The sequence below is a fragment of the Aulonocara sp. 'chitande type north' Nkhata Bay genome, linkage group LG15 (assembly GCF_057382095.1).
Source record: "Aulonocara sp. 'chitande type north' Nkhata Bay isolate Kocher_YH1m ecotype deep benthic linkage group LG15, A_spYH_male_GT1.1, whole genome shotgun sequence".
Classification (NCBI taxonomy): domain Eukaryota; kingdom Metazoa; phylum Chordata; class Actinopteri; order Cichliformes; family Cichlidae; genus Aulonocara; species Aulonocara sp. 'chitande type north' Nkhata Bay.
Genome location: NC_141358.1, coordinates 21,084,809 through 21,105,445, shown reverse-complemented (window position 1 = coordinate 21,105,445; position 20,637 = coordinate 21,084,809). Strand labels below are relative to the sequence as shown.

The following is a 20,637-nucleotide window of genomic DNA, read 5'->3' as shown; positions in this document are numbered from 1 at the left end:
TCAGTGCATACATTCAGATTCAAGCATTCACACTGCAGTTTCTTCAGAAAATGCACTTTCTAGTTATTATTATTATTATTATTATTATATATTCCGTACGTTTTTTGGCATCTCACTCCTTCAAAACCGCTCAACTTAGAAAAACCATTCAAACACCGTTAGATTCCTATTCTTTTGGACATGAATGCTTCTACTTTTCTCATTTTTAACATTTATATTTTTAATTTTATTCAACTTTATTTAACAAAAATTTATAATGTATTTCAATGGAGAGACCCTTCAAATCCTCATTCAACTTACTCATTTTTAAACTCTTACTACTTCCACATACATTGACATAGAGCCACCATTCAAACTTTAAAACGAAGACAAGACATTCAACTATTCAACTTGTATTTATCTTTTCAATATCTATTATACTTTTTCTTCAGTTCCAGTTTAAGTTTCATGATGTTTTTTCACCCGTTTCAGAGTTTATAATGGGTGTGTATGGGACGGAATGTTGGGGCTAGAGTGAGGCAGCTCAACTGCTAGAGTGAGAGGAGCAAAAAAATTAATCTTAAAATATTTTTTAAAACTGCTGCTGTGTCTGCAGCGTTTGCTCTACAGGTATGATTTTACCCTCAAAACGTAGCCATCGCTGTCCTCTTTCATCCAATGTGTTTACTATTGTCCTAGGTGTTATGGTTCTTTCATAAATGTCACCAATGCACAGCCTCCTCCCTCCAACTCTTCCATAGACTCTAATGTTAAAATGGCTCAGAAGGTTCGTTTGAAAATCAGAAGAGCATGGTGTCTTTCCACTGTCACCACGTCCATATAATAAGCTCCACAGGCATGAAAACTGAGAATTAGGTAGACTAGACATTGCTGTCGCTCACGGTGAAAGAATTTCGTCAATACGACTTTTACTTTTCATTTGGGAACGATTTGTTTCGGCCTGACTTTTCTGTTCATTTTAAGCAGCAAAAGTGAGGTGCATGTCTGTGTACGTGTGTATGGAGCCATTGGGTGCGGTCACTATAGCAACCAGGCTCACACCTGCCTGCTTAACGAGCTCTGCCTTCCACTGTGCCAAGATTCATCTTAAGCACTTCTCTTTCAACTGCTGCTGTGTCCACAGTGTTACAGCCATCATTTTACCCTCAAAACGTCGCCATCGTTGTTCTTTTTCCAACATCTTGTCTTTCAAAGCTCAGAGATGTAAACTTTTTAAACTGTGTGGATCCAAGCGGAGGGATCACATTTTAGTCATTCAGTGATTCAAAGAATATGAACTTTTAATGCTCTTTCAGATGTTTTCTGACTCTGAATTTTCTTTTCTCAGTTCTGAGGTTTTTCTAATTTACAATTAAAACATTTTCAGCTTTTTTCCAACTTCTTCTTCTGTGTAACCTTCAGCTTTTAGCAGTTCAGCACTTTTGTTTTCAGGTTAAATTCTGGTTTTTTTTTTTTTATCTCATTCAAAAATTTTAACTTAAATTCCGTAATTATTTCATTTCAATGCATACATTCAGATTCAAGCATTCACACTGCAGTTTCTTCAGAAAATGCACTTTCTAGTTATATTTTATTTTTCCGTACGTTTTTTGAAAGCCTACTCCTTCAAAACCGTTCAACTTAGAAAAACCATTCAAACATCGTTAGATTCCTATTATTTTGGACAACATTGCTTCTATTTTTCTCATTTTTAACATTTATATTTTTAATTTTATTCAACTTTATTCAACAAAAATTTCCCATGTATTTCAATGGGGAGACCCTTCAAATTCTCATTCAACTTACTCATTTTTAAACTCTTACTACTTCAACATACGTTGACATAGAGCCACCATTCAAACTTTAAAACGAAGACAAGACATTCAACTATTGAACTTGTATTTATCTTTTCAATATCTATTATACTTTTTCTTCAGTTCCAGTTTAAGTTTCATGATGTTTTTTCACCCGTTTCAGAGTTTATAATGGGTGTGTATGGGACGGAATGTTGGGGCTAGAGTGAGGCAGCTCAACTGCTAGAGTGAGAGGAGCAAAAAAATTAATCTTAAAATATTTTTTAAAACTGCTGCTGTGTCTGCAGCGTTTGCTCTACAGGTATGATTTTACCCTCAAAACGTAGCCATGGCTGTCCTCTTTCATCCAATGTGTTTACTATTGTCCTAGGTGTTATGGTTCTTTCGTAAATGTCACCAATGCACAGCCTCCTCCCTCCAACTCTTCCATAGACTCTAATGTTAAAATGGCTCAGAAGGTTCGTTTGAAAATCAGAAGAGCATGGTGTCTTTCCACTGTCACCACGTCCATATAATAAACTCCACAGGCATGAAAACTGAGAATTCAGTAGACTAGAAGCTGCTGTCGCTCACGGTGAAAGAATTTTGTCAATACGACTTTTACTTTTCATTTGGGAACGATTTGTTTCGGCCTGACTTTTCTGTTCATTTTAAGCAGCAAAAGTGAGGCGCATGTCTGTGTACGTGTGTATGGAGCCATTGGGTGCGGTCACTATAGCAACCAGGCTCACACCTGCCTGCTTAACGAGCTCTGCCTGCCACTGTACCAAGATTCATCTTAAGCACTTCTCTTTCAACTGCTGCTGTGTCCACAGTGTTTGCTCTACAGCCATCATTTTACCCTCAAATTGTCGCCATTATTGTTCTCTTTCCAACATCTTGTCTTTCAAAGCTCAGAGATGTAAACTTTTTAAACTGTGTGGGTCCAAGTGGAGGGATCACATTTGAGTCATTCAGTGATTCAAAGAATATGACCTTTTAATATTCTTTCAGATGTTTTCTGACTCTAAATGTTCTTTTCTCATTTCTTAGGTTTTTCTAATTTACAATTAAAACATTTTCAGCTTTTTTCCAACTTCTTCTGTGTAACCTTCAGCTTTTAGCAGTTCAGCACTTTTGTTTTCAGGTTAAATTCGTTTTTTTTTTTATCTCATTCAAGATTTTTAACTTAAATTCAGTAATTAATTCATTTCAGTGCATACATTCAGATTCAAGCATTCACACTGCAGTTTCTTCAGAAAATGCACTTTCTAGTTTATTATTATTATCTATTCCGTACGTTTTTTGAAAGCCAACTCCTTCAAAACTGTTCAACTTAGAAAAACCATTCAAACACCGTTAGATTCCTATTCTTTTGGACAACATTGCTTCTATTTTTCTCATTTTTAACATTTATATTTTTAATTTTATTCAACTTTTTTCAACAAAAATTTATAATGTATTTCAATGGGGAGACCCTTCAAATTCTCATTCAACTTCATCCTCTTTAAACTGTATCTACTTCCACATACATTGACATAGAGCCACCATTCAAACTTTAAAACGAAGACAAGACATTCAACTATTCAACTTGTATTTATCTTTTCAATATCTATTATACTTTTTCTTCAGTTCCAGTTTAAGTTTCACGATGTTTTTTCACCCGTTTCAGAGTTTATAATGGGTGTGTATGGGACGGAATGTTGGGGCTAGAGTGAGACAGCTCAACTGCTAGAGTGAGAGGAGCAAAAAAATTAATCTTAAAATATTTTTTAAAACTGCTGCTGTGTCCGCAGCGTTTGCTCTACAGGTATGATTTTACCCTCAAAACGTAGCCATCGCTGTCCTCTTTCATCCAATGTGTTTACTATTGTACTAGGTGTTATGGTTCTTTCATAAATGTCACCAATGCACAGCCTCCTCCCTCCAACTCTTCCATAGACTCTAATGTTAAAATTGCTCAGAAGGTTCGTTTGAAAATCAGAAGAGCATGGTGTCTTTACACTGTCACCACGTCCATATAATAAACTCCACAGGCATGAAAACTGAGAATTTGGTAGACTGGACATTGCTGCCGCTCACGGTGAAAGAATTTTGTCAATACGACCTATACTTTTCATTTGGGAGCGATTTGTTTAGGGCTGACGTTTCTGTTCATTTTAAGCAGCAAAAGTGAGGCGCATGTCTGTGTACGTGTGTATGGAGCCATTGGGTGCGGTCACTATAGCAACCAGGCTCACACCTGCCTGCTTAACGAGCTCTCTCTCTCACTCTGCCAAGATTCATCTTAAGCACTTCTCTTTCAACTGTTGCTGTGTCCACAGTGTTACAGCCATCATTTTACCCTCAAATTGTCGCCATCGTTGTTCTTTTTCCAACATCTTGTCTTTCAAAGCTCAGAGATGTAAACTTTTTAAACTGTGTGGGTCCAAGTGGAGGGATCACATTTTAGTCATTCAGTGATTCAAAGAATATGACCTTTTAATATTCTTTCAGATGTTTTCTGACTCTAAATGTTCTTTTCTCATTTCTTAGGGTTTTCTAATTTACAATTAAAACATTTTCAGCTTTTTTTTCCAACTTCTTCTTCTGTGTAACCTTCAGCTTTTAGCAGTTCAGCACTTTTGGTTTCACGTTAAATTCGGGATTTTTTTTTTTCTCGTTCAAAATTTTTAACTCAAAATTCAGCAATTAATTCATTTCAGTGCATACATTCAGATTCAAGCATTCACACTGCAGTTTCTTCAGAAAATGCACTTTCTAGTATTTTTAATGTTTTTCCTCCCTCAGTTAAAAAAAATGCTGTTGCTATTTAAGCCCTTGTAAATACGACATTTGACATTTTTGTAATTTTCAATTAATGCAGATTAAAATAAAATTAGCTTAAATCGAATCTGAATCATGCTTTCAGCTCTGACCTTTGGTTTCAGTGTTAATATATTTGTAATGCATTTTACCATGGTGTTGCTTTTTTGCAATCAAATTGATTTATTTATACTTTTTAACACTGCTTACTTATAAAAAAAAGATTGTTTTTTTAAAAACAAAACAAAAAAAACAAAACAACAGCCAGTTAAATTTAAGTAAATGGTTATAGATTAAACTGTAAAAATAAATTCATGATCCTCTTTTTTCCTGCATTGGCTTTTTATCCACCTGTGGCATTTTTCTATAATATTGAAATGGGACAAAAATCAAAAGAAAATAAATAAATTAAGATTCTTCTCTTTTAACCTTTTGCGCAGCCTGGTGTTTAAATTTATTCTTGAGTTCCAGTGATTTCATTTCTAACGGACGAGAAACAGCAAGGTATGTGGCAGCAAGAAGAGCGTATATGTGACCGTGCGTATGTGAAACGACAACAGCAAAAGTAGGTCAGTGCATTGGCCAGCCAGAAAACACAGGCGTGGTGACCGAGGGAAGGGTGAGGAGGGGGAGGACGCTGCTGTGTGAAATGAGCGGGTAAGTGGATGAGTGTAGCTGCTGGAGAAATGCTAGCTGGGCTGTTACATCACCTATCGGCCTTATAGATTTACACATACAGTACATGGAGAACTTTCACTCCTACACGCCCCACTTAAACTTATACTGACCTAAAGTCAAATCTATACTTTAAACTTTATCTCAGGTTTCTAATTACTTCTATTTAATTAGGACTTTTTGTTCAAATTTACTTTGTTTGGAGTAGCAAAAATGTTTGGTATATAACTTGGTATCTTGGTATATACATATACAAATATACATGTATATTGTTTTTTACATTTATATCTTTATAGTGATTTGTTTTTCCTTCGGGAGTATATAGACATAAATCACTTTAATATCACTAACAAATAAATAATAACTGTGATAAATAAATTAAAACAACAAAATATTTGGCACAGGGAAGTCAGCACTTGACAGGCTGTCTGTGGGATGTTATTTCACTTTTTGTTGCCGATGTTTAATCACTGACACCGCAATCACACTAGAGACCGGTTGGTGATCCCCTGGCAACCTCCAGTTGTTAGTGACAAATGTGGGTTCCTTAACCACTTGGATGTTACTAGGTGAAACTGGTCACAAACATAGCGCTGCACCGAAAACCTTCTTGTGCTCCCTTTGGTTGCTAGCAGATTGCTCCAGTTACTGGAGTTTGGTGGACCACACCAAGTTGTCTGCAATACGAATTTCACTGATTACCACGAATTAGAGATGGACCGATCCGATATTACGCATCGGTCCGACACTGACCTAAATTACTGGATCGGATATCACTCTCCTGCTGCTACTTCAATCATGAAACTGGTCAATGATCAGCTGATCGGCTTTTCTGTCACAACTCCCGTCTCTCTTGTTTGTTTATCGCCCACTTTGCACCAGAAAGAGGAAACCAGCAGATAAACAACAGCAGCATGTTTAAGCTTGATAAGCTGTTGTTAGAATTTATTACTTTCTACACCAGGATCCTTTTCTATGTAGCTGACAGCTGGTAACTGTGCAGGGGCGGATCTAGCAAAGTTTTGCTAGGGGGGCCAGGTAGGGCATTAATAGGGAAAGGGGGGCACAAAGAAATACTTTTCTTTCTAATTGTCATGTCTAGCTTTTAATAAATAATTATCTGAATCTTACAACCAAAGTTTTCATCTGATGTAAAATGTATAGAAATCTATTATTGTATAAAGGAACTATTAACTCTAATATGTACCCTGGTAAGCTACAGCACTTTTTCCTTTGGTAACCATCTGTGCAGTCTGTAATTCTGTTGAAGAAAGATGTTGAATGTATTTAAATATGTAGAAAAATAATTGATTTCTGTGCATTTGTTTTACACGTGCATTAAATTAAAGTAGATTGCGCCGATTAAGCATTATCAGGCGGAGGGTGGGGGGTGGTTTCCTTTTGCTTTTGCTGGGAGTTTGCAACCCTATTAGTAAGGTTGTTTAATATTTCTGCTAAGTACTGTTTAGAATACCAGAATAGGTTGGATGGTGTAGGTTTAAGTAAATTAGATTGATCAGTATTGCTGAACTATGAAATATTTTGGGTGTAGTGTATTTTTTGCATACAGGAATAACAGAATAGCTTTAGTGTTTGTTTTTTTAAAACTTGAGTATGAACTCATACAAAATGCAGCAAGATATTTAAAAAACAAACAGTTTTGTTGATTATAAAATGAACTATATCGGATTCGTATCGGTATCGGCAGATATCCAAATTTATGATATCGTATTGGACATAAAAAAGTGGTATCGTGCCATCTCTACCACGAATCTCCAGTAACCACTTGGTTGGGGAATAGACATTCATCCCTAGCAAACTGCCTCCAAAAACTAAGCAACCTCAAAGTTAGTTCATGAAATCCTCATGCTTCATGCTCTTGAACACAAATTTCACCAAACTATTGGTATGTCCCGTAACATGATTTTCCATCACATGTACCAATTTGGTGTTAATTTCACAAAATTAATATGTTATACTTTTAAAAAGCAAGAAACCTCCAACCTCCACATTAAAAGTTAGAGAGACTGATTGTGAAGCAAATCGTTTTGTTGCTGACATCATATTTTCAGCCATGATTTATATTATTTTTAATATCTTACTAATTAAAAATACTTTACTTGGTTACAGTTACACATTAAAAATAGCTTTGCATTAGTAAAGGTTGGTCGGGTTATAATACAACAGTTAGTAATGTCTAAAAACTATTTCCTGACTATAGTCACGTATCCTCACTGATGAGTCTGGACAACATATGTGCTGCAGACACAAAAATACACTTTCTTTTAAAGCACACTACAAAAAAAACACATAACATTTTATGTCCACGAATATAAACAAAGCGAGGCAGAATAAAACACTATTTTGCCTTGAGTAAAACGTTATATATTTCTCCCATCTGGAGTTGCCTAATCCCACAGTGACAGCCCAGCTGACCAAAAATGAGCAAAAACAAGTCATCAGTAAGCATGCTCGCCATGTACAACCAAGGCAATGATTGCGTTACCTTATGTGGATAATCTATGATTTTTATAAGAATTCGGCAATCTGAGAATTAAATATGTCCATTATATTTATTTTAGGGGTGGGACTCGATTAAAAAAATTAATCTAATTAATTAGAGGCTTTATAATTAATTAATCTTGATTAATTGCACAAGAATTTTTTTTTTTTAATTTTAAAAGGTTTTAGTGGGGGACAGAACAAATAATAGACATGGACATGAATATTGCAAACTCAAGCTCTTTTGATTTATAGGGGGAAAAACTGCATTTAAATGCAAAACAGAGAAACAAAAATAATATCCCTGGCCAAATTGGGCAGACTTAGAAATTAAAGTGCTATTTTAAGTACTTTTAGTACCTTTTTAAAATGGTATTGTCTTTAAATAATAATAGAAATTTCAAAATAAAGTGCAGTTTTTCTTCTAAAAAAATTAGGCAGAAACATAAAAGGCTATTTGAACAGCTTCACCTTTAAAATCTGAATAATCTTAGCCAACATTATTTTGTACATTAGGCTAAAACGGTGTGATCATCAAACATTTTAGTGCAAAAATAAACCTATTGGACTCACAATAACTCCATTCTTACTTACAGTCCGTCTCTTTCAGCCAGTTACTTAGACAAACTAGCCTGTTCACATTTTCAGAGCTCAAGGCAGCTCTCTTTTTTGTTACTATGTGACCTGCAAGTCTGCAACAGTCTCTCACATGAGACAGAAGTGGCCGAACTAATCAAATACTTGCAGGCCAGGACAGACAGCTGTGGGTCGGCCCCTGCTCGACTGGACCACTACTGCAGCGGGCAGTCTGCCTCCCTGATGGTGGATTCTGCTCTGTAAAAACTCAGGGCCCTGTTACACAGGGTTTCCTCGTCTAAATCTGTAGCACATTTTCTAAACCCCTATCTTCTACCACTGCTAGCGGTCTACAGTCCAGAGCAATCCATTTTGCGAGACAATCTGTAAGTTTGTCCGACGCTGACTTAGTAATTTTGGTCCTGAAGCCAGTCATTTCATCAAGTTTGGATTGCCAAACTGGGACTGCTAGCACTAACAGCTCCTAGTTTCTGTGCTCGCTGCAACATGTTTTGCATTTAGATGGTACTGTAAGGTTGAAGTGCTGCGGTGGTATGCAAACTCCTTTTTGCACAGTTTGCACAAAACCACGCTTTTATCAAGACTTCTGCTAGGTAGTCTTTTAAAATGTAATTTAAATTAAATGAGTCCTAACTGTCGCTACCCGATCGGTACCCCGCATGCGCGAAAGGTGTCTACTTCCGGTCGTAGCATTTTACGATAGTTATGGGTCAGAGTATCTGTTAAGATGTTAAGAATAATAAGTATATCTTAAAATGTTTGCAATAATGAAGCATTTCAGTACAATGTAGACAAAAACGAAAAATAAAAAGATAGTTACGGATCAGGACTCCCCGATCCTTACTGCGCATGTGTAAAGTCGGACCGTACAAATCGGGTCTACCCGATCTGTACCGCGCATGTGCAGATGTTTTCTTCTTCTTCTGTTCGTTTAATGGCAGTTTACTCCCCAGTGTACGAGGATACCGCCACCTGCTGACCGAGTGAATGAACCCTATTATAAACTGAATTAGCGTGATTTCAAATGCGTGTTAAATTTGATTTAGCGATAGTCGAGTGTGTTTATGCTTGTCTGTGAGGAGAGGATTGTTGGAATAGTGATGATGACGTCCGCTATCACTGTCAATTGTCAGTAAACACTTAATCTGGCTGATGAATCTTCACGTGACACATTGCTAACTCAATATTATTAAGTCTGTAATTAGGCGCCATTCTTCTTATTTTACGGCGCTGTTGTTCAATCGGGGGACGCTCTCTGTGGAGGAACTTAGCATGAATTTGTTTGTATACGGATTATCCATTGTTTAAATGTCCCGGTAGTCGAAAAGGAGGCAGAGCTGTTGAGAAATGCTAGGAGCTAACTGGGCGCTAACCGTGTCATTCAAATATATTGAATGTCGCAATGTTGGCAAAGAGAGGAAGTGATGTAAGATTTGCGCATGCGGGGTACCGATCGGGTTTCCGGTACGGATCGGGTACACACTTTCTTCTGATTCTTCCATTTTTGTAGCTGTGTGCATCAGTGTAATCGGTATGCCAGGAAGTCATGCATTGACAAAAGTTCCCCTTTGCTTGGAATTCAAAGTGCGATTAAATGCATTAATGTTTTTATAATGCATTATTTTTTTCAAATTTAATGGTTTAACACATTTTAATGCAAACATCATTTGTTTACATGTATTTTACAACATAATTTCACGAGCTTAGACGTTTATAAGCTTACTGATAAAAAAGCTAGGTTGATATGGTTGATAATTGTTTTTATTACTCATCTTTTGGCTGATCATGAACCAATAAAGATTCACAGTATCTCCGGCTCTATCCGTGTAATGTTTGTCAGTGTTGTAAAAAAAGGCATGCAGCCGGTCTTACCTTTGCCCTGACGTGTCGCATGGCGAGCCCTTCCTCTTGCGTAACTCTGGCGTGGCAGGGTCCAGAGGGCTTTCCCCTACTGCACTCATTTTCAGCTTTAACTGACCTGCGGGGGTGGGAAACACATGGTAAAAAGAAGTGTCAGGAACAAAATAAGAGCAGCCATTAATGTAAGTCCCACAGCTTCCCCACCCCTAGATCCATTCCTACAAACCAGTGCAGATAAAAGAGCACAGGAAAGCCACAGATTTTGTCAAGACTTTGGACAACTATTTCTTTAAATTCCTACTGTCAGGCAGAGCTAACCACACATGCACAAAATCCAAGGCCACACTGAATCTCCTCGGTCAGACAAGACCGACTCTGCTGTTTTGTTTTTCCTTGTAAAACAAATTCCCAATTAAAACAAAAGTCAATAACACTATCAAACACTACTGTAATAATCCAAATAATCACATGGCGCTATGATTGTGTGCATTTCTGTCAACACCATCATCAATCAACATGATCACCAATTTAACTACACAAGTTTACCCCTTTTACACAGGTGCATCTTCTTTAATATTTGTCCTGACCAGTCCTTTTTTAAAATCACCTTCACCTGCAGTTTTCTACCAACCTCTGAATATAGTTCAAGAAGAGTATTTTGTGCTGAGAACATTTTAATTCACTATTAATGCTGAGTGGCTAATATTAGGCTAACCTACATGTTTCAACTGATAAGCCATGTATGAGGTTGACAAATGAGTTACATGTCACTCTCATCCTTTAGTCTTCCAAATGATCCGGACACTTTGCCCTACATATGTAGTCTTGAATTATTATTTACAACAGTGTGGACCAACCAGTAAACAATAATGAGAGTCTATGACTGACAGAGTTGTTCCAGGTGACAAATTTAGCAACAATTATTCAGATTTGTGAGCAATCAAACTAATTTAAATACTGCTGAAATGTGTAGCACGTTGAGTCGTACATCTTCTTTGCATGTTAAAGTCCTTGAGCTGAAAGTGGCTGCAGATCAGCCACTTTCATCACTGGAGTTTTTACAGCCAATGTACAGCCACTCATTTCTCACAATACGTTCTGCAGTTTCAATAAGTTTCCCACTGGCACTATAAGCTCTCAGAAACAAGTTAACTAGTGTTGAATATCAATTAAATATTAAATATTTCATCATCTAGTGGACGTCCAAGCAACATCTGGCTTTTCCCATTCATAGTATCTCACAAGTACTACAAGAAATACACTGTAATATGCAAATGCAATTGATATGAGCATTTCTGTACAGAGATTGCTGACTGCTTACAAACAACGGAAATCTTTTCAATTTCTGTAGCCTGTATTTACAGGACAGTTCAGAGTAGACAGGAAAGCGGGAAGAGGATGTGTAGAGTGACCAGGTAAGCTACAGCGGCGCCTCGGGATTTCTAAAAGGAAGGTGAGACATAAACATGAATAAAAGCCTTTCAACTACTTGTGGGAAATTTCTTTTTCTTTAAAATTTACATTCATGCGTTGTGACTGAAAGAAAAATCTGTACACATACACACAACCTCTTTAGCCCACTGAAAAACAGGCTGCCATTGTCACAAGTATTGGGTGCCGCTGCAAGTCCATGCTGCTCACGGGATGCTAATCCTTCCTGACTAGCACTGTTTACATTTCACCTCAAATCACCCCGCTCTGCTTCCGCCTTCCTTGTAGTGCTAACCCACTGCACTTAAAAAACATCCATCCACAACAGTGAGAAATGAGATCACTGCAGCACATTAGCACCCAATAAAAACACAATGCAGCCCAGTTTCAGAGTCAGAGATTAGTATGTATTTAATATAAGAGCCTGAGCTGCAAGTATGATATATAATTTATTCTTGTTTATGTTACAAATGTGTTAATTCTGGCTATATTTTAAGGAAAAAACATTTATAACACACATCAGATGATATTAATGGCTCGACTGGAATCTAGGAATAAAAATAAGAGTTAAAAAAGACATTTTTACGTAGCCAACATCTTTTTTTGCCTACCAAATATCAAAAAAAAAAAAAAATGTTAATGCTTTAGTCAACCCTTAACTTGGTATATGTTCATAAAAGAGGCCAGAGGCTCTAATTTCATTTGTCAGATAAAATAGTAATAATATTTAGTTTGATATCAACGTGCCTCCAAAGGCACCAAATATTGACTAATTTTAAATGTATGTTTTTTTTAATTTATTTATCTTTTGTAACTTAACCTTGAAAATTTACGTTTGCACTTACAGACTGATGGACTGTTTCACCTGTAATGTTAAGTGTAAGAGAAAGAGGATCCATCTTTTCAGAGTGACCTTCCCATCATAACGCTCATCATTTATGATGGTTAACAAGCTCCGGTAAAGCCGGTACGTTTCTGGGAACGCATCTACAAATTTACAGTTCACTGTCAGAAAGAGAACACCAGGTGCAGTGATTATGTCTGATAATGTACAAAAGCAAGCAACACCAAATGCATCTGCCGAACGCCCTGTACTCACTCGCTTTATAGATAGCTTTAATTTATCAGTCTACAACAAGAGGACGCTTTATGCTTTCTGTTTTGTACCATGAAAACAACCACTTATACTTTTTCTCAGAATGATTCAAAAGGAATTTGTGAAGCCCATCGGCTAGGCACAACCAGATTTTTACATCTCAGGGCACATGGCCTGAGATGTAAAAATCTGCAGGCCTGAGTATATCGGTCAGTTATTTTTAACCAATTTTGTATGTAGTTTTTATTCATCTGTCAGAGAACAGCGTCATTTCAGTCCTAGTTTGAACGTTTAATTGCTGCTAACCAGCAAGCAAAAGAAATTGCAGTCACAAGTCTGTGCCAACTGGTTGGTTCAGCTCTTTATCTCATTCAGGTGCTCCACTGAGACTAAGGGCAGGTATTGCACTTATATACATTTAAGTCACTTACAATGTGTACACAGTTCCAGCAATCTAATAATGGCCAAACCAGTGGGCACCAGTGTGGAACGACAGGCCTGAAGCGTTGCAGAGATGGATGGGCACCCGACCAGGGCAACACTGCTTTATTCTCTTTGTTTGAGGCTACAAGCTGCCTTTGTTCCCTTAGTTTCAGACTAAAGCACCAGTAAGGTTAACGTTAATCCTCAAGATTAACCTGTTTGTAAGTATTTGGCTGGGCACAGCCTATGAAGGGGGCTTTTCAACCGACACAAACACGTCTAAAAACCTAACAGCGTAGCTTGACGTGAATGATGCCGTGCACATGTCAAACCCTGGTTGAAAAGTGGTCCTGAACACAAAAGGAAGTGATACCAGAAGCATATTTGAGAATGCTTCAAATGTAAGAAGGCCACTGCAGTGTAAAGTCACTAAGCTTATTTTGTGCACCACCCCTGTACTCCCTCTTGCATACATTACTGTACTTGGAAAGAGGTGATGCTGGTGGGATATTAAGTTATAAGTAACTGGTAAAAAAAACATTAAATGCTAATGTCTATCGTTCCCAAACTATGTGTCAAACAGTAACACATGAGTCGATTCTCCATTACAGTCTTGGTGTGCTTTTAGGGCTCGTTTCTGACTGCGTCTTCTCAGCCAAAAGAGCTGACGCGGTGAAGCAACAAGAGCATCTTCGATAGAGAGCTAATTATTTCAAGTGACTCACATGCCCCTTCAGTCCGATTCTGGGTTCTGCTGATCAACGGAAACAAAAGTAAGGGGTCTGAGTGTAACATTTACTGATAATAAAGCTTGAGGATCAAAATTTAGTAAGACCCCTAGCATTAGGAGACCCCTGTGAGAAAATAACAAAGGAGGAAGGGGCTGGGAAATGGTCTTCAAACAGAGGAAAAACGTGGGACACCAACATGGTACTGTAATAACTAAACAAGCTGAACAGGACATGTATCCTCAGATGAGGCCATGGCCATTTCAAATGTTCTGAGGTTCAGCAACCATTTTTAAAGGTTTAAAAAAATAAAATAAAATCCCCCTGTTGTGATGATGTAAGTGCTCTATCTAGGGAAAAATATCAATATCCAGTTTTTAGCCATTTACACCCAGTTAAGTGTGGATTTTCACACTTCACTCACCAACACACTTATATAAACAAACAAAAGAATCCATCGACTACCATCCATGCGAAATATTGCAAATATTCGTTACTAAGCATGACTACAAAGGATTTAAAACAAACGAAAGACATTCAGCACAAAGTTTTCATTCTTAGCACCCACATGGCTGTCTTTAAGCAAGGTTTCTGCAGCAGTTTGTCTGTGGACAACCAGTCAAGGCAGATAAAACCGCTTTGTTTGTGCTCGGGTAAATCTCACATCAGAGCGCTTTAGACAGTTGTCTATGTTCTGCGTATTTGCTGTATGAGGAGAGGATGTGACACTCAAGCAACACAGTGTAAGAATTGTTATTTTCTGCGAGGAAAAAAAAAGCTTTTACAGCAAAGATGGCAAACTTTTAAGCGTAAAAAAATAAATAAAATATGACTGTTTATATCTGCCTTAATAAGTGCCTGGAGACGTTTCAGGATCCTGGTGAAACTTGACCCTAAAAGACGAGAGGCTTCTTTGTCCCTGGCTGCCCGATTACCATCTCAAATGCAGCCTGGAGCATCTACCAGTGATCTGAATGCAAGTGTAGACTGTATATAAAAGATGGATATGGTCACCCAGGCTTTGGAGTTCACATTGTGAAGTTTTAAGAGTGTTTTGGCCCTGGTTGCATAGGCTTTTTGGAGCCAGAAGTTACAGTACTTGGATGAAATGAGGGAGTTTTAAGCTATGAGCAAGTGCTGCACCCATAGATGTTACAACAGCTACACCCCAGCATAGGTACCTCCTAATTAGTGTTAAGAATTAGAATTTACTCCAAAAATCTCCAGCACAAGCACAGTGGGGCCATAAAATTCAATTATTACAATTAACAAATATGACCCCCAAGCAGACACCAATCAGCTACAGCTGCCTGTGCCAGAACAGTGCCAACTACCCACAAGTACTATTATAAAACAACTCATACTTTTGTATTAAGAAGGGCTAAGCTATTTACTGAGGCCAAAACTGTTTCTGTTTATTTTAAATGTTTATTTTTAATTTTCTGTAGCTTTATAATGCTGTAAAATGGCATAATTGAACATGGCTCATTTTTGGAACCAGACTCCAGTGGCCACTAGTGGAACTGCAGTTTTGGTCTTCATATGAGAGTTTTGGGGGAATCTTTAAATTGGAGCTACAAACAACATCCCGTACTACACTCCGACCCTCTAAGCCGCATGAGAGTCTGCATACTACAACAAATACTGTGAGAAGTGACACATGATATACTTCAAAACCACACTTTGACTAATACCTTAATCCATCCAAGCCTTAATCCATCCCTTTAAATAAAATTCAAAGTTCAAACAAAAACTCCACAATTATGATACTCGCTACCTGAACCACCTTCAGTCTCAGTTTCAAAACTGTCACAACACTCCGTGCTTCTACTGCATACACCATTATCCAATCACTGAAATGAAATGACAAAAAGTTAAGTGCACTTTTTCATATATTCTGATACGCTTAAGTGAAAAGTTAGGCACCCTAGTGCCAGCTGGTGTGAAAAAGTTAGTTTGGAGTCCAGCACCCAGCCCTACATTTACAGGCAGTCACACTATGAAAGCTACCACAGTTCAAGTTAGTGGTTAAATATGAATCCTCTCGCTAATGTGGCCCTACGATGAAACGGTCAGGTCCGTGATGAGAAGTTCAAGTGCTCTCCTTTAACCTCCCATTTTCTCCACTCCACATACATTTATACAATTATGGAATTTGTGCAGCAGGATTCACATATTGTTGTCTTCTCTCCTTTTTCTAAAAAAAAAAAACTAAAAAAAAAAAACTAAACACAGCAGATTAAACAGAGGATTTATCTAAGCACTAAGCAGCACATTAAACAGTCTGCTATATTACTACCCTTAACTGTCCCTTTTGAATGAGTATAACTCACAGCGGATGACAGCTTTCACAGTTTGCACTTCTTATAGCATCCAAGCTGTGCTGCATGTGACTGAAACAATCATAATTAGTTACAGCTGCAGCGCGAGCATATCCTCAAACACACTTTCACACATATCAGCCTCAAAGTAAACAGAAAGTAGGGACCAAACAAAAAATAACATTAAAAAAAAAAGGGGAGAGAGGAAAACTCACACTCTAACCCACAAACCTGTAGACCAGGTCCTGCACCTTCTGACCTCACCTCCCTCTCCGTATGTGCTGTATGGTGAGAGCCTTCAGTCGCCAAAGAGAAAGAAGAAAAAGCAGCAGCAGCAATGCAACAGACTCAGACCTTTGAGAAACACAGTCCACTGCCTCCACGGGCTCCCCATTTCAGCCGTCTCAGTATCTTTAAGTTTGTCTCTTCTCCTTCAAAGATCCTTCAAAGCTTCCCTCTGCTTCCGCAGAGCTGCATGTACACACGTGCGCGCGCGAACACACATGCGCAGGCATGCATGTGCTCAGCAGCCGTAATGTATGGCTTGGAGAAGGGGGAGTAAGGAAGAGACCACCAGCTACAGAGTAGGGCTTGAAGAGTGTGGAAAACAAGGAGATAAGGAGGACCTAAATGACATTTAGCCTCAATACAGACCCATTATTTATCTTTCTAATGTAGACACAACCTTTCACCAGGTCCCATTTTATTATTTTGGCTCCTTCAAAGAACCTTTATCTTTTGGATAAAACAGCGACAAAAAAGAAAGAAAGAAAAAAGCACAGAAAAATTCCCTCAGATTCACATGTCAAGGTTTCCATCTTGAGCCTGATATTAATCGACCTGACCAGAGATTTGATCAGAATTAAATATGACTGGATCTTCAGTAATGCCATAAACAGATGTGAAAAGGTTATAGTAAAAGGCTAATAGCTTAATATCTTTAAATAATTATCTGTAAAATAAGCTCACGACACTGCTCATGCATGCAGCATGGCCACCCCTCTTTACTGCATCATGTTGGTACAACCCATGCTCAGTCACTGTTGCTGAGGCCCACCCTCTCAAATATAGGACATGACCAGAGAATGTATACAGCTTCAGCAAGGCATATAGAGCAGCCAGTGACTTATATGTTCTTTCATGTGTCAAGTGAAACATAGCAAATCAGGATGCAACGGTGCCGGTGAAAAATTGAGTGTGCAGGTTCACTACAGTCACGTAACCAGCAGGTTCAACTGAGCAGCTGCTTCTCTGAAAAGGCTTCAAGCTGAGGAGATTTTTTATTTCCCCATGTGGTTTCCACATGAGGGCAGGCTTAGGATTTGGTTTCTCACAATTCAATTAACAAACAAACAAACAAACAGATTCTCTCATTACTCTCATTACTTAATATTAGTTAAATAAAATAGAGTGGAGTCAAATATTGTGACAGAAGTAACTCAAGTTATTCTCAGTGGATTCGAAAAAAATAAACGTATTGAATACTCAAGGTGCTTTCCATGCTGCAGAGTTATATGGTAGGGAAAGTAATTGCAAAGCAAAATAAACTGGAGGTGCCATGCTCAAAAGCTTTTTGATCTGACCATGCAATCAAAAGAAGGACTGGCAAAAGATCAGATGATGGCTTATTTTAAGTAGATACATAAAGCAAAGGTGCCTTTGTTGTGCCACTGGAAAAAACAATATGAATTTCTCTGTTATTTCACTTCATTTAATTCACAGAAAAGAAACCTATGCAGGAAATTCCCTGGCTCAGTTTGTTTGTTTGTTAGCAAGATTACTGAAAAATGTATCTAAAGATTTGCATGAAATTATAGCAGAGGTGGGTGCTGGCACAAGTTAAATGTGATTAACATCTGAAGACAATCCTCAATCAGATCTGAATCCAGGAAGGATTTGCTACCATAGTGAGATTAGATGAAAAGGGGCAATGTTGTCTCATATCTTTGTAATTACACATAAAAATGAGTTAATAAAAAATTGGGAGGCATCGTCTTGATGTTCAAGTAAATAGCACAAACTACCCTGGCTTCCTACATTCTTCTGCATAATGGGAATTTAGTATTTTCCATTCCATATATTGTCTGCTTATAAATGAAATATGCAGTCTAGTCTAACATTTCCAAACCAGCCGTCGATTTACAAAAAAAGGAAAAAGAAATAGAAATGTCGTTTGACTTTTCAAACAAATGTTGTGACCTACAGTTTATGTAGAGCAATGATTGAATTGGCTTGATTTTAGAGTGCGCCGCAAGCTTGCTTTCTAAAACAAACTTTTACCCTGTCTGCATACAAATTTTCTACAAATTAAATCAGTCCCAAAGCATGGACCCCCATGCGAGGGGTACTTTGAAGTCCAGTTTGGAGCATGTAAGCAATGAAAAAGAATGTTTTCTATGGAAAAAGACACAAATATCCTCAGTTAAGTTGTTTGTTTTTTTTGTTTTTTTTTTAACTAAATCTTTAAGTGAAATTTATAAGGAAAAATCAGTTCAGTGCATCTCCAATGTCATCAGTCATGGCACTGAGACAAAGATTTACTGACCTATCATTAGCCATTTTTTACTTACCAAAATTGCTATCAGCTTGTCAGATGGCTACTTGGCGGAAGGGATAATTTAAAAAAGGGGGGAACGACAGGTGCTGATATTGCTTAGTTGGTTGAGCAGCTGACCATTACACTGAAGGATGTTCAAACAGGTAAAGTACTGCTTGCTGCTCTGACCTGGGTATGATCAAGCTCCAGACCCGTTCCTGCATGTCATTCACCCTCATTCTTACTACTTTCCTGTCTACTCTCTGCACTGTCCTAGCCACAAAAAGGCCCAAAAATTGACACAGCATTAAAAGAACAATTGCATAAAATGCATCACAATTTCTATATTAACATATTTTCTCCATGTCTAGTCTTGGTTTGAAAATAGTTCCCAAATGAAAGTTCCGCCTCACATTTGTGAAGTCTATGGTGAACTCAGTGACTGAAAGGTGCTGCAAAATAAACCCAAATCCTCACCCTCCACCCTCTTTGACAGTTGGTATGAAGCGTTTGTCCTGATATTTGCTGTTTGGTTTTCTCAGAACATGGTGTTGTGCATTATGGCCAAACATCTCCACTTTAGTCTCATCTGTCCAAAGGAAACTGTTTTAAAAGTCTTGTGGTTTGCTCAGATCCCACTGTGCATACCTAAGCCATGCTGACAGGTTCTTTTTAGAAAGAACAGGCTTTTTCCCGGCAATCCTTCCAAACAATCCATTACCTGTTCAGTCTTTTCTTGACTCCTATGAAAGAAGTAAGAGTGTATTGAATTGGCATCCATGCGGCTGTAGGATCACAACCAATATGACCAAATTGGCTCACAATCAATTATTTTAAAATAGGGAATAAAAAGCAAAAACAGATGTATTTTATTTCTTTATTGGAACAGTCTGGTGGTATTCTTGCTTTGTAATAGACAGTCTGAGCTCTGTAAGTGCCAACATCATAAATGATATAAACATCAGTCTGTCTATAGCACAGTTTTTAGCACTATGCTGCCATCAGTTTTGATTGGCGAGAGACTGTCCCAATAGGTTCCTTAAATGAGCGGTTTTCTCTTCAAGTGAAAATGTGCACCCAATTCTCACTTGCTGAATATTGTTTCAGTAGCAGAGGGTTACATTTGGCACGCCATAAGAAAAAAGTCTTGCAAACTATGCAAAACAGCCATGTTCTTCAGCTACAGTTAGAGTAATCTATAGCAAAATACAAAATTTTGCTCTACAAGGGCCTGATATCCACTTACAAGGACATTATACTGCCACTGTTCTATCAAAATTTAAAACAAATGTCTTCATATGTGGATCACATTTTTCTCAGAAACAAAAATCAGGTAAAAAAAAATAAAAAATTCAAATCTGGTAATCTTTGTTTTTACATTCATCAGGTCCCAATCAGCCCAAATAGCAAGAAATTAAAAATGCATGCCATGAAAGAGTTCCAGAGTTAAAGCTAAAAGTCTGCACTTCAATTGCATGTGAGTTGTGTCATTTAATATCCATTGTGATAATCCGTTGTCGTAATCTCTTTCCAAATATATACGCACTTAACTGTATAAATTGCTTTTAAAACTGCTGGAAATGACTCATTTAAACACATATCTGGCTTACCTCAACATCATATCTATGTTAGAGTTTTGAATAAATGCAGTCAAAGTTATCTGTGCAAATCCAAGAAAGATAAAAGCAAGGCTGCAACAAATAATAATAAATCTGCCAACATTTTTTCTTTGTTGTTTCGCTTTTTAGTCCAAGATCTTCAAGGTCCGCCAATGCTGCGCTTCGGTGGAAACACCAAAACGCCCAAAAATGTAAGATCTATGACCTTAAAAAACTGCAACTTAAGAAATGTTAATGTTGACGACTGTGTTCCAAGTTAAACAGTTGGAATC

The 20,637-nt window shown here is 37.7% G+C and overlaps 1 protein-coding gene across 1 annotated transcript in view; it reads right to left on the bottom strand.

The window, feature by feature from the left end:
* Positions 1-20,637, bottom strand: part of ncoa1 (nuclear receptor coactivator 1) — a 119,096-nt gene that overhangs the window by 58,875 nt on the left and 39,584 nt on the right. Inside the window, exon 4 of the mRNA XM_086264908.1 lies at positions 10,224-10,329. Within this exon, the coding sequence (XP_086121034.1) occupies positions 10,224-10,312 (89 nt within the window). The 5' untranslated portion in view covers positions 10,313-10,329. The remainder of the gene's footprint in view (positions 1-10,223; positions 10,330-20,637) is intronic.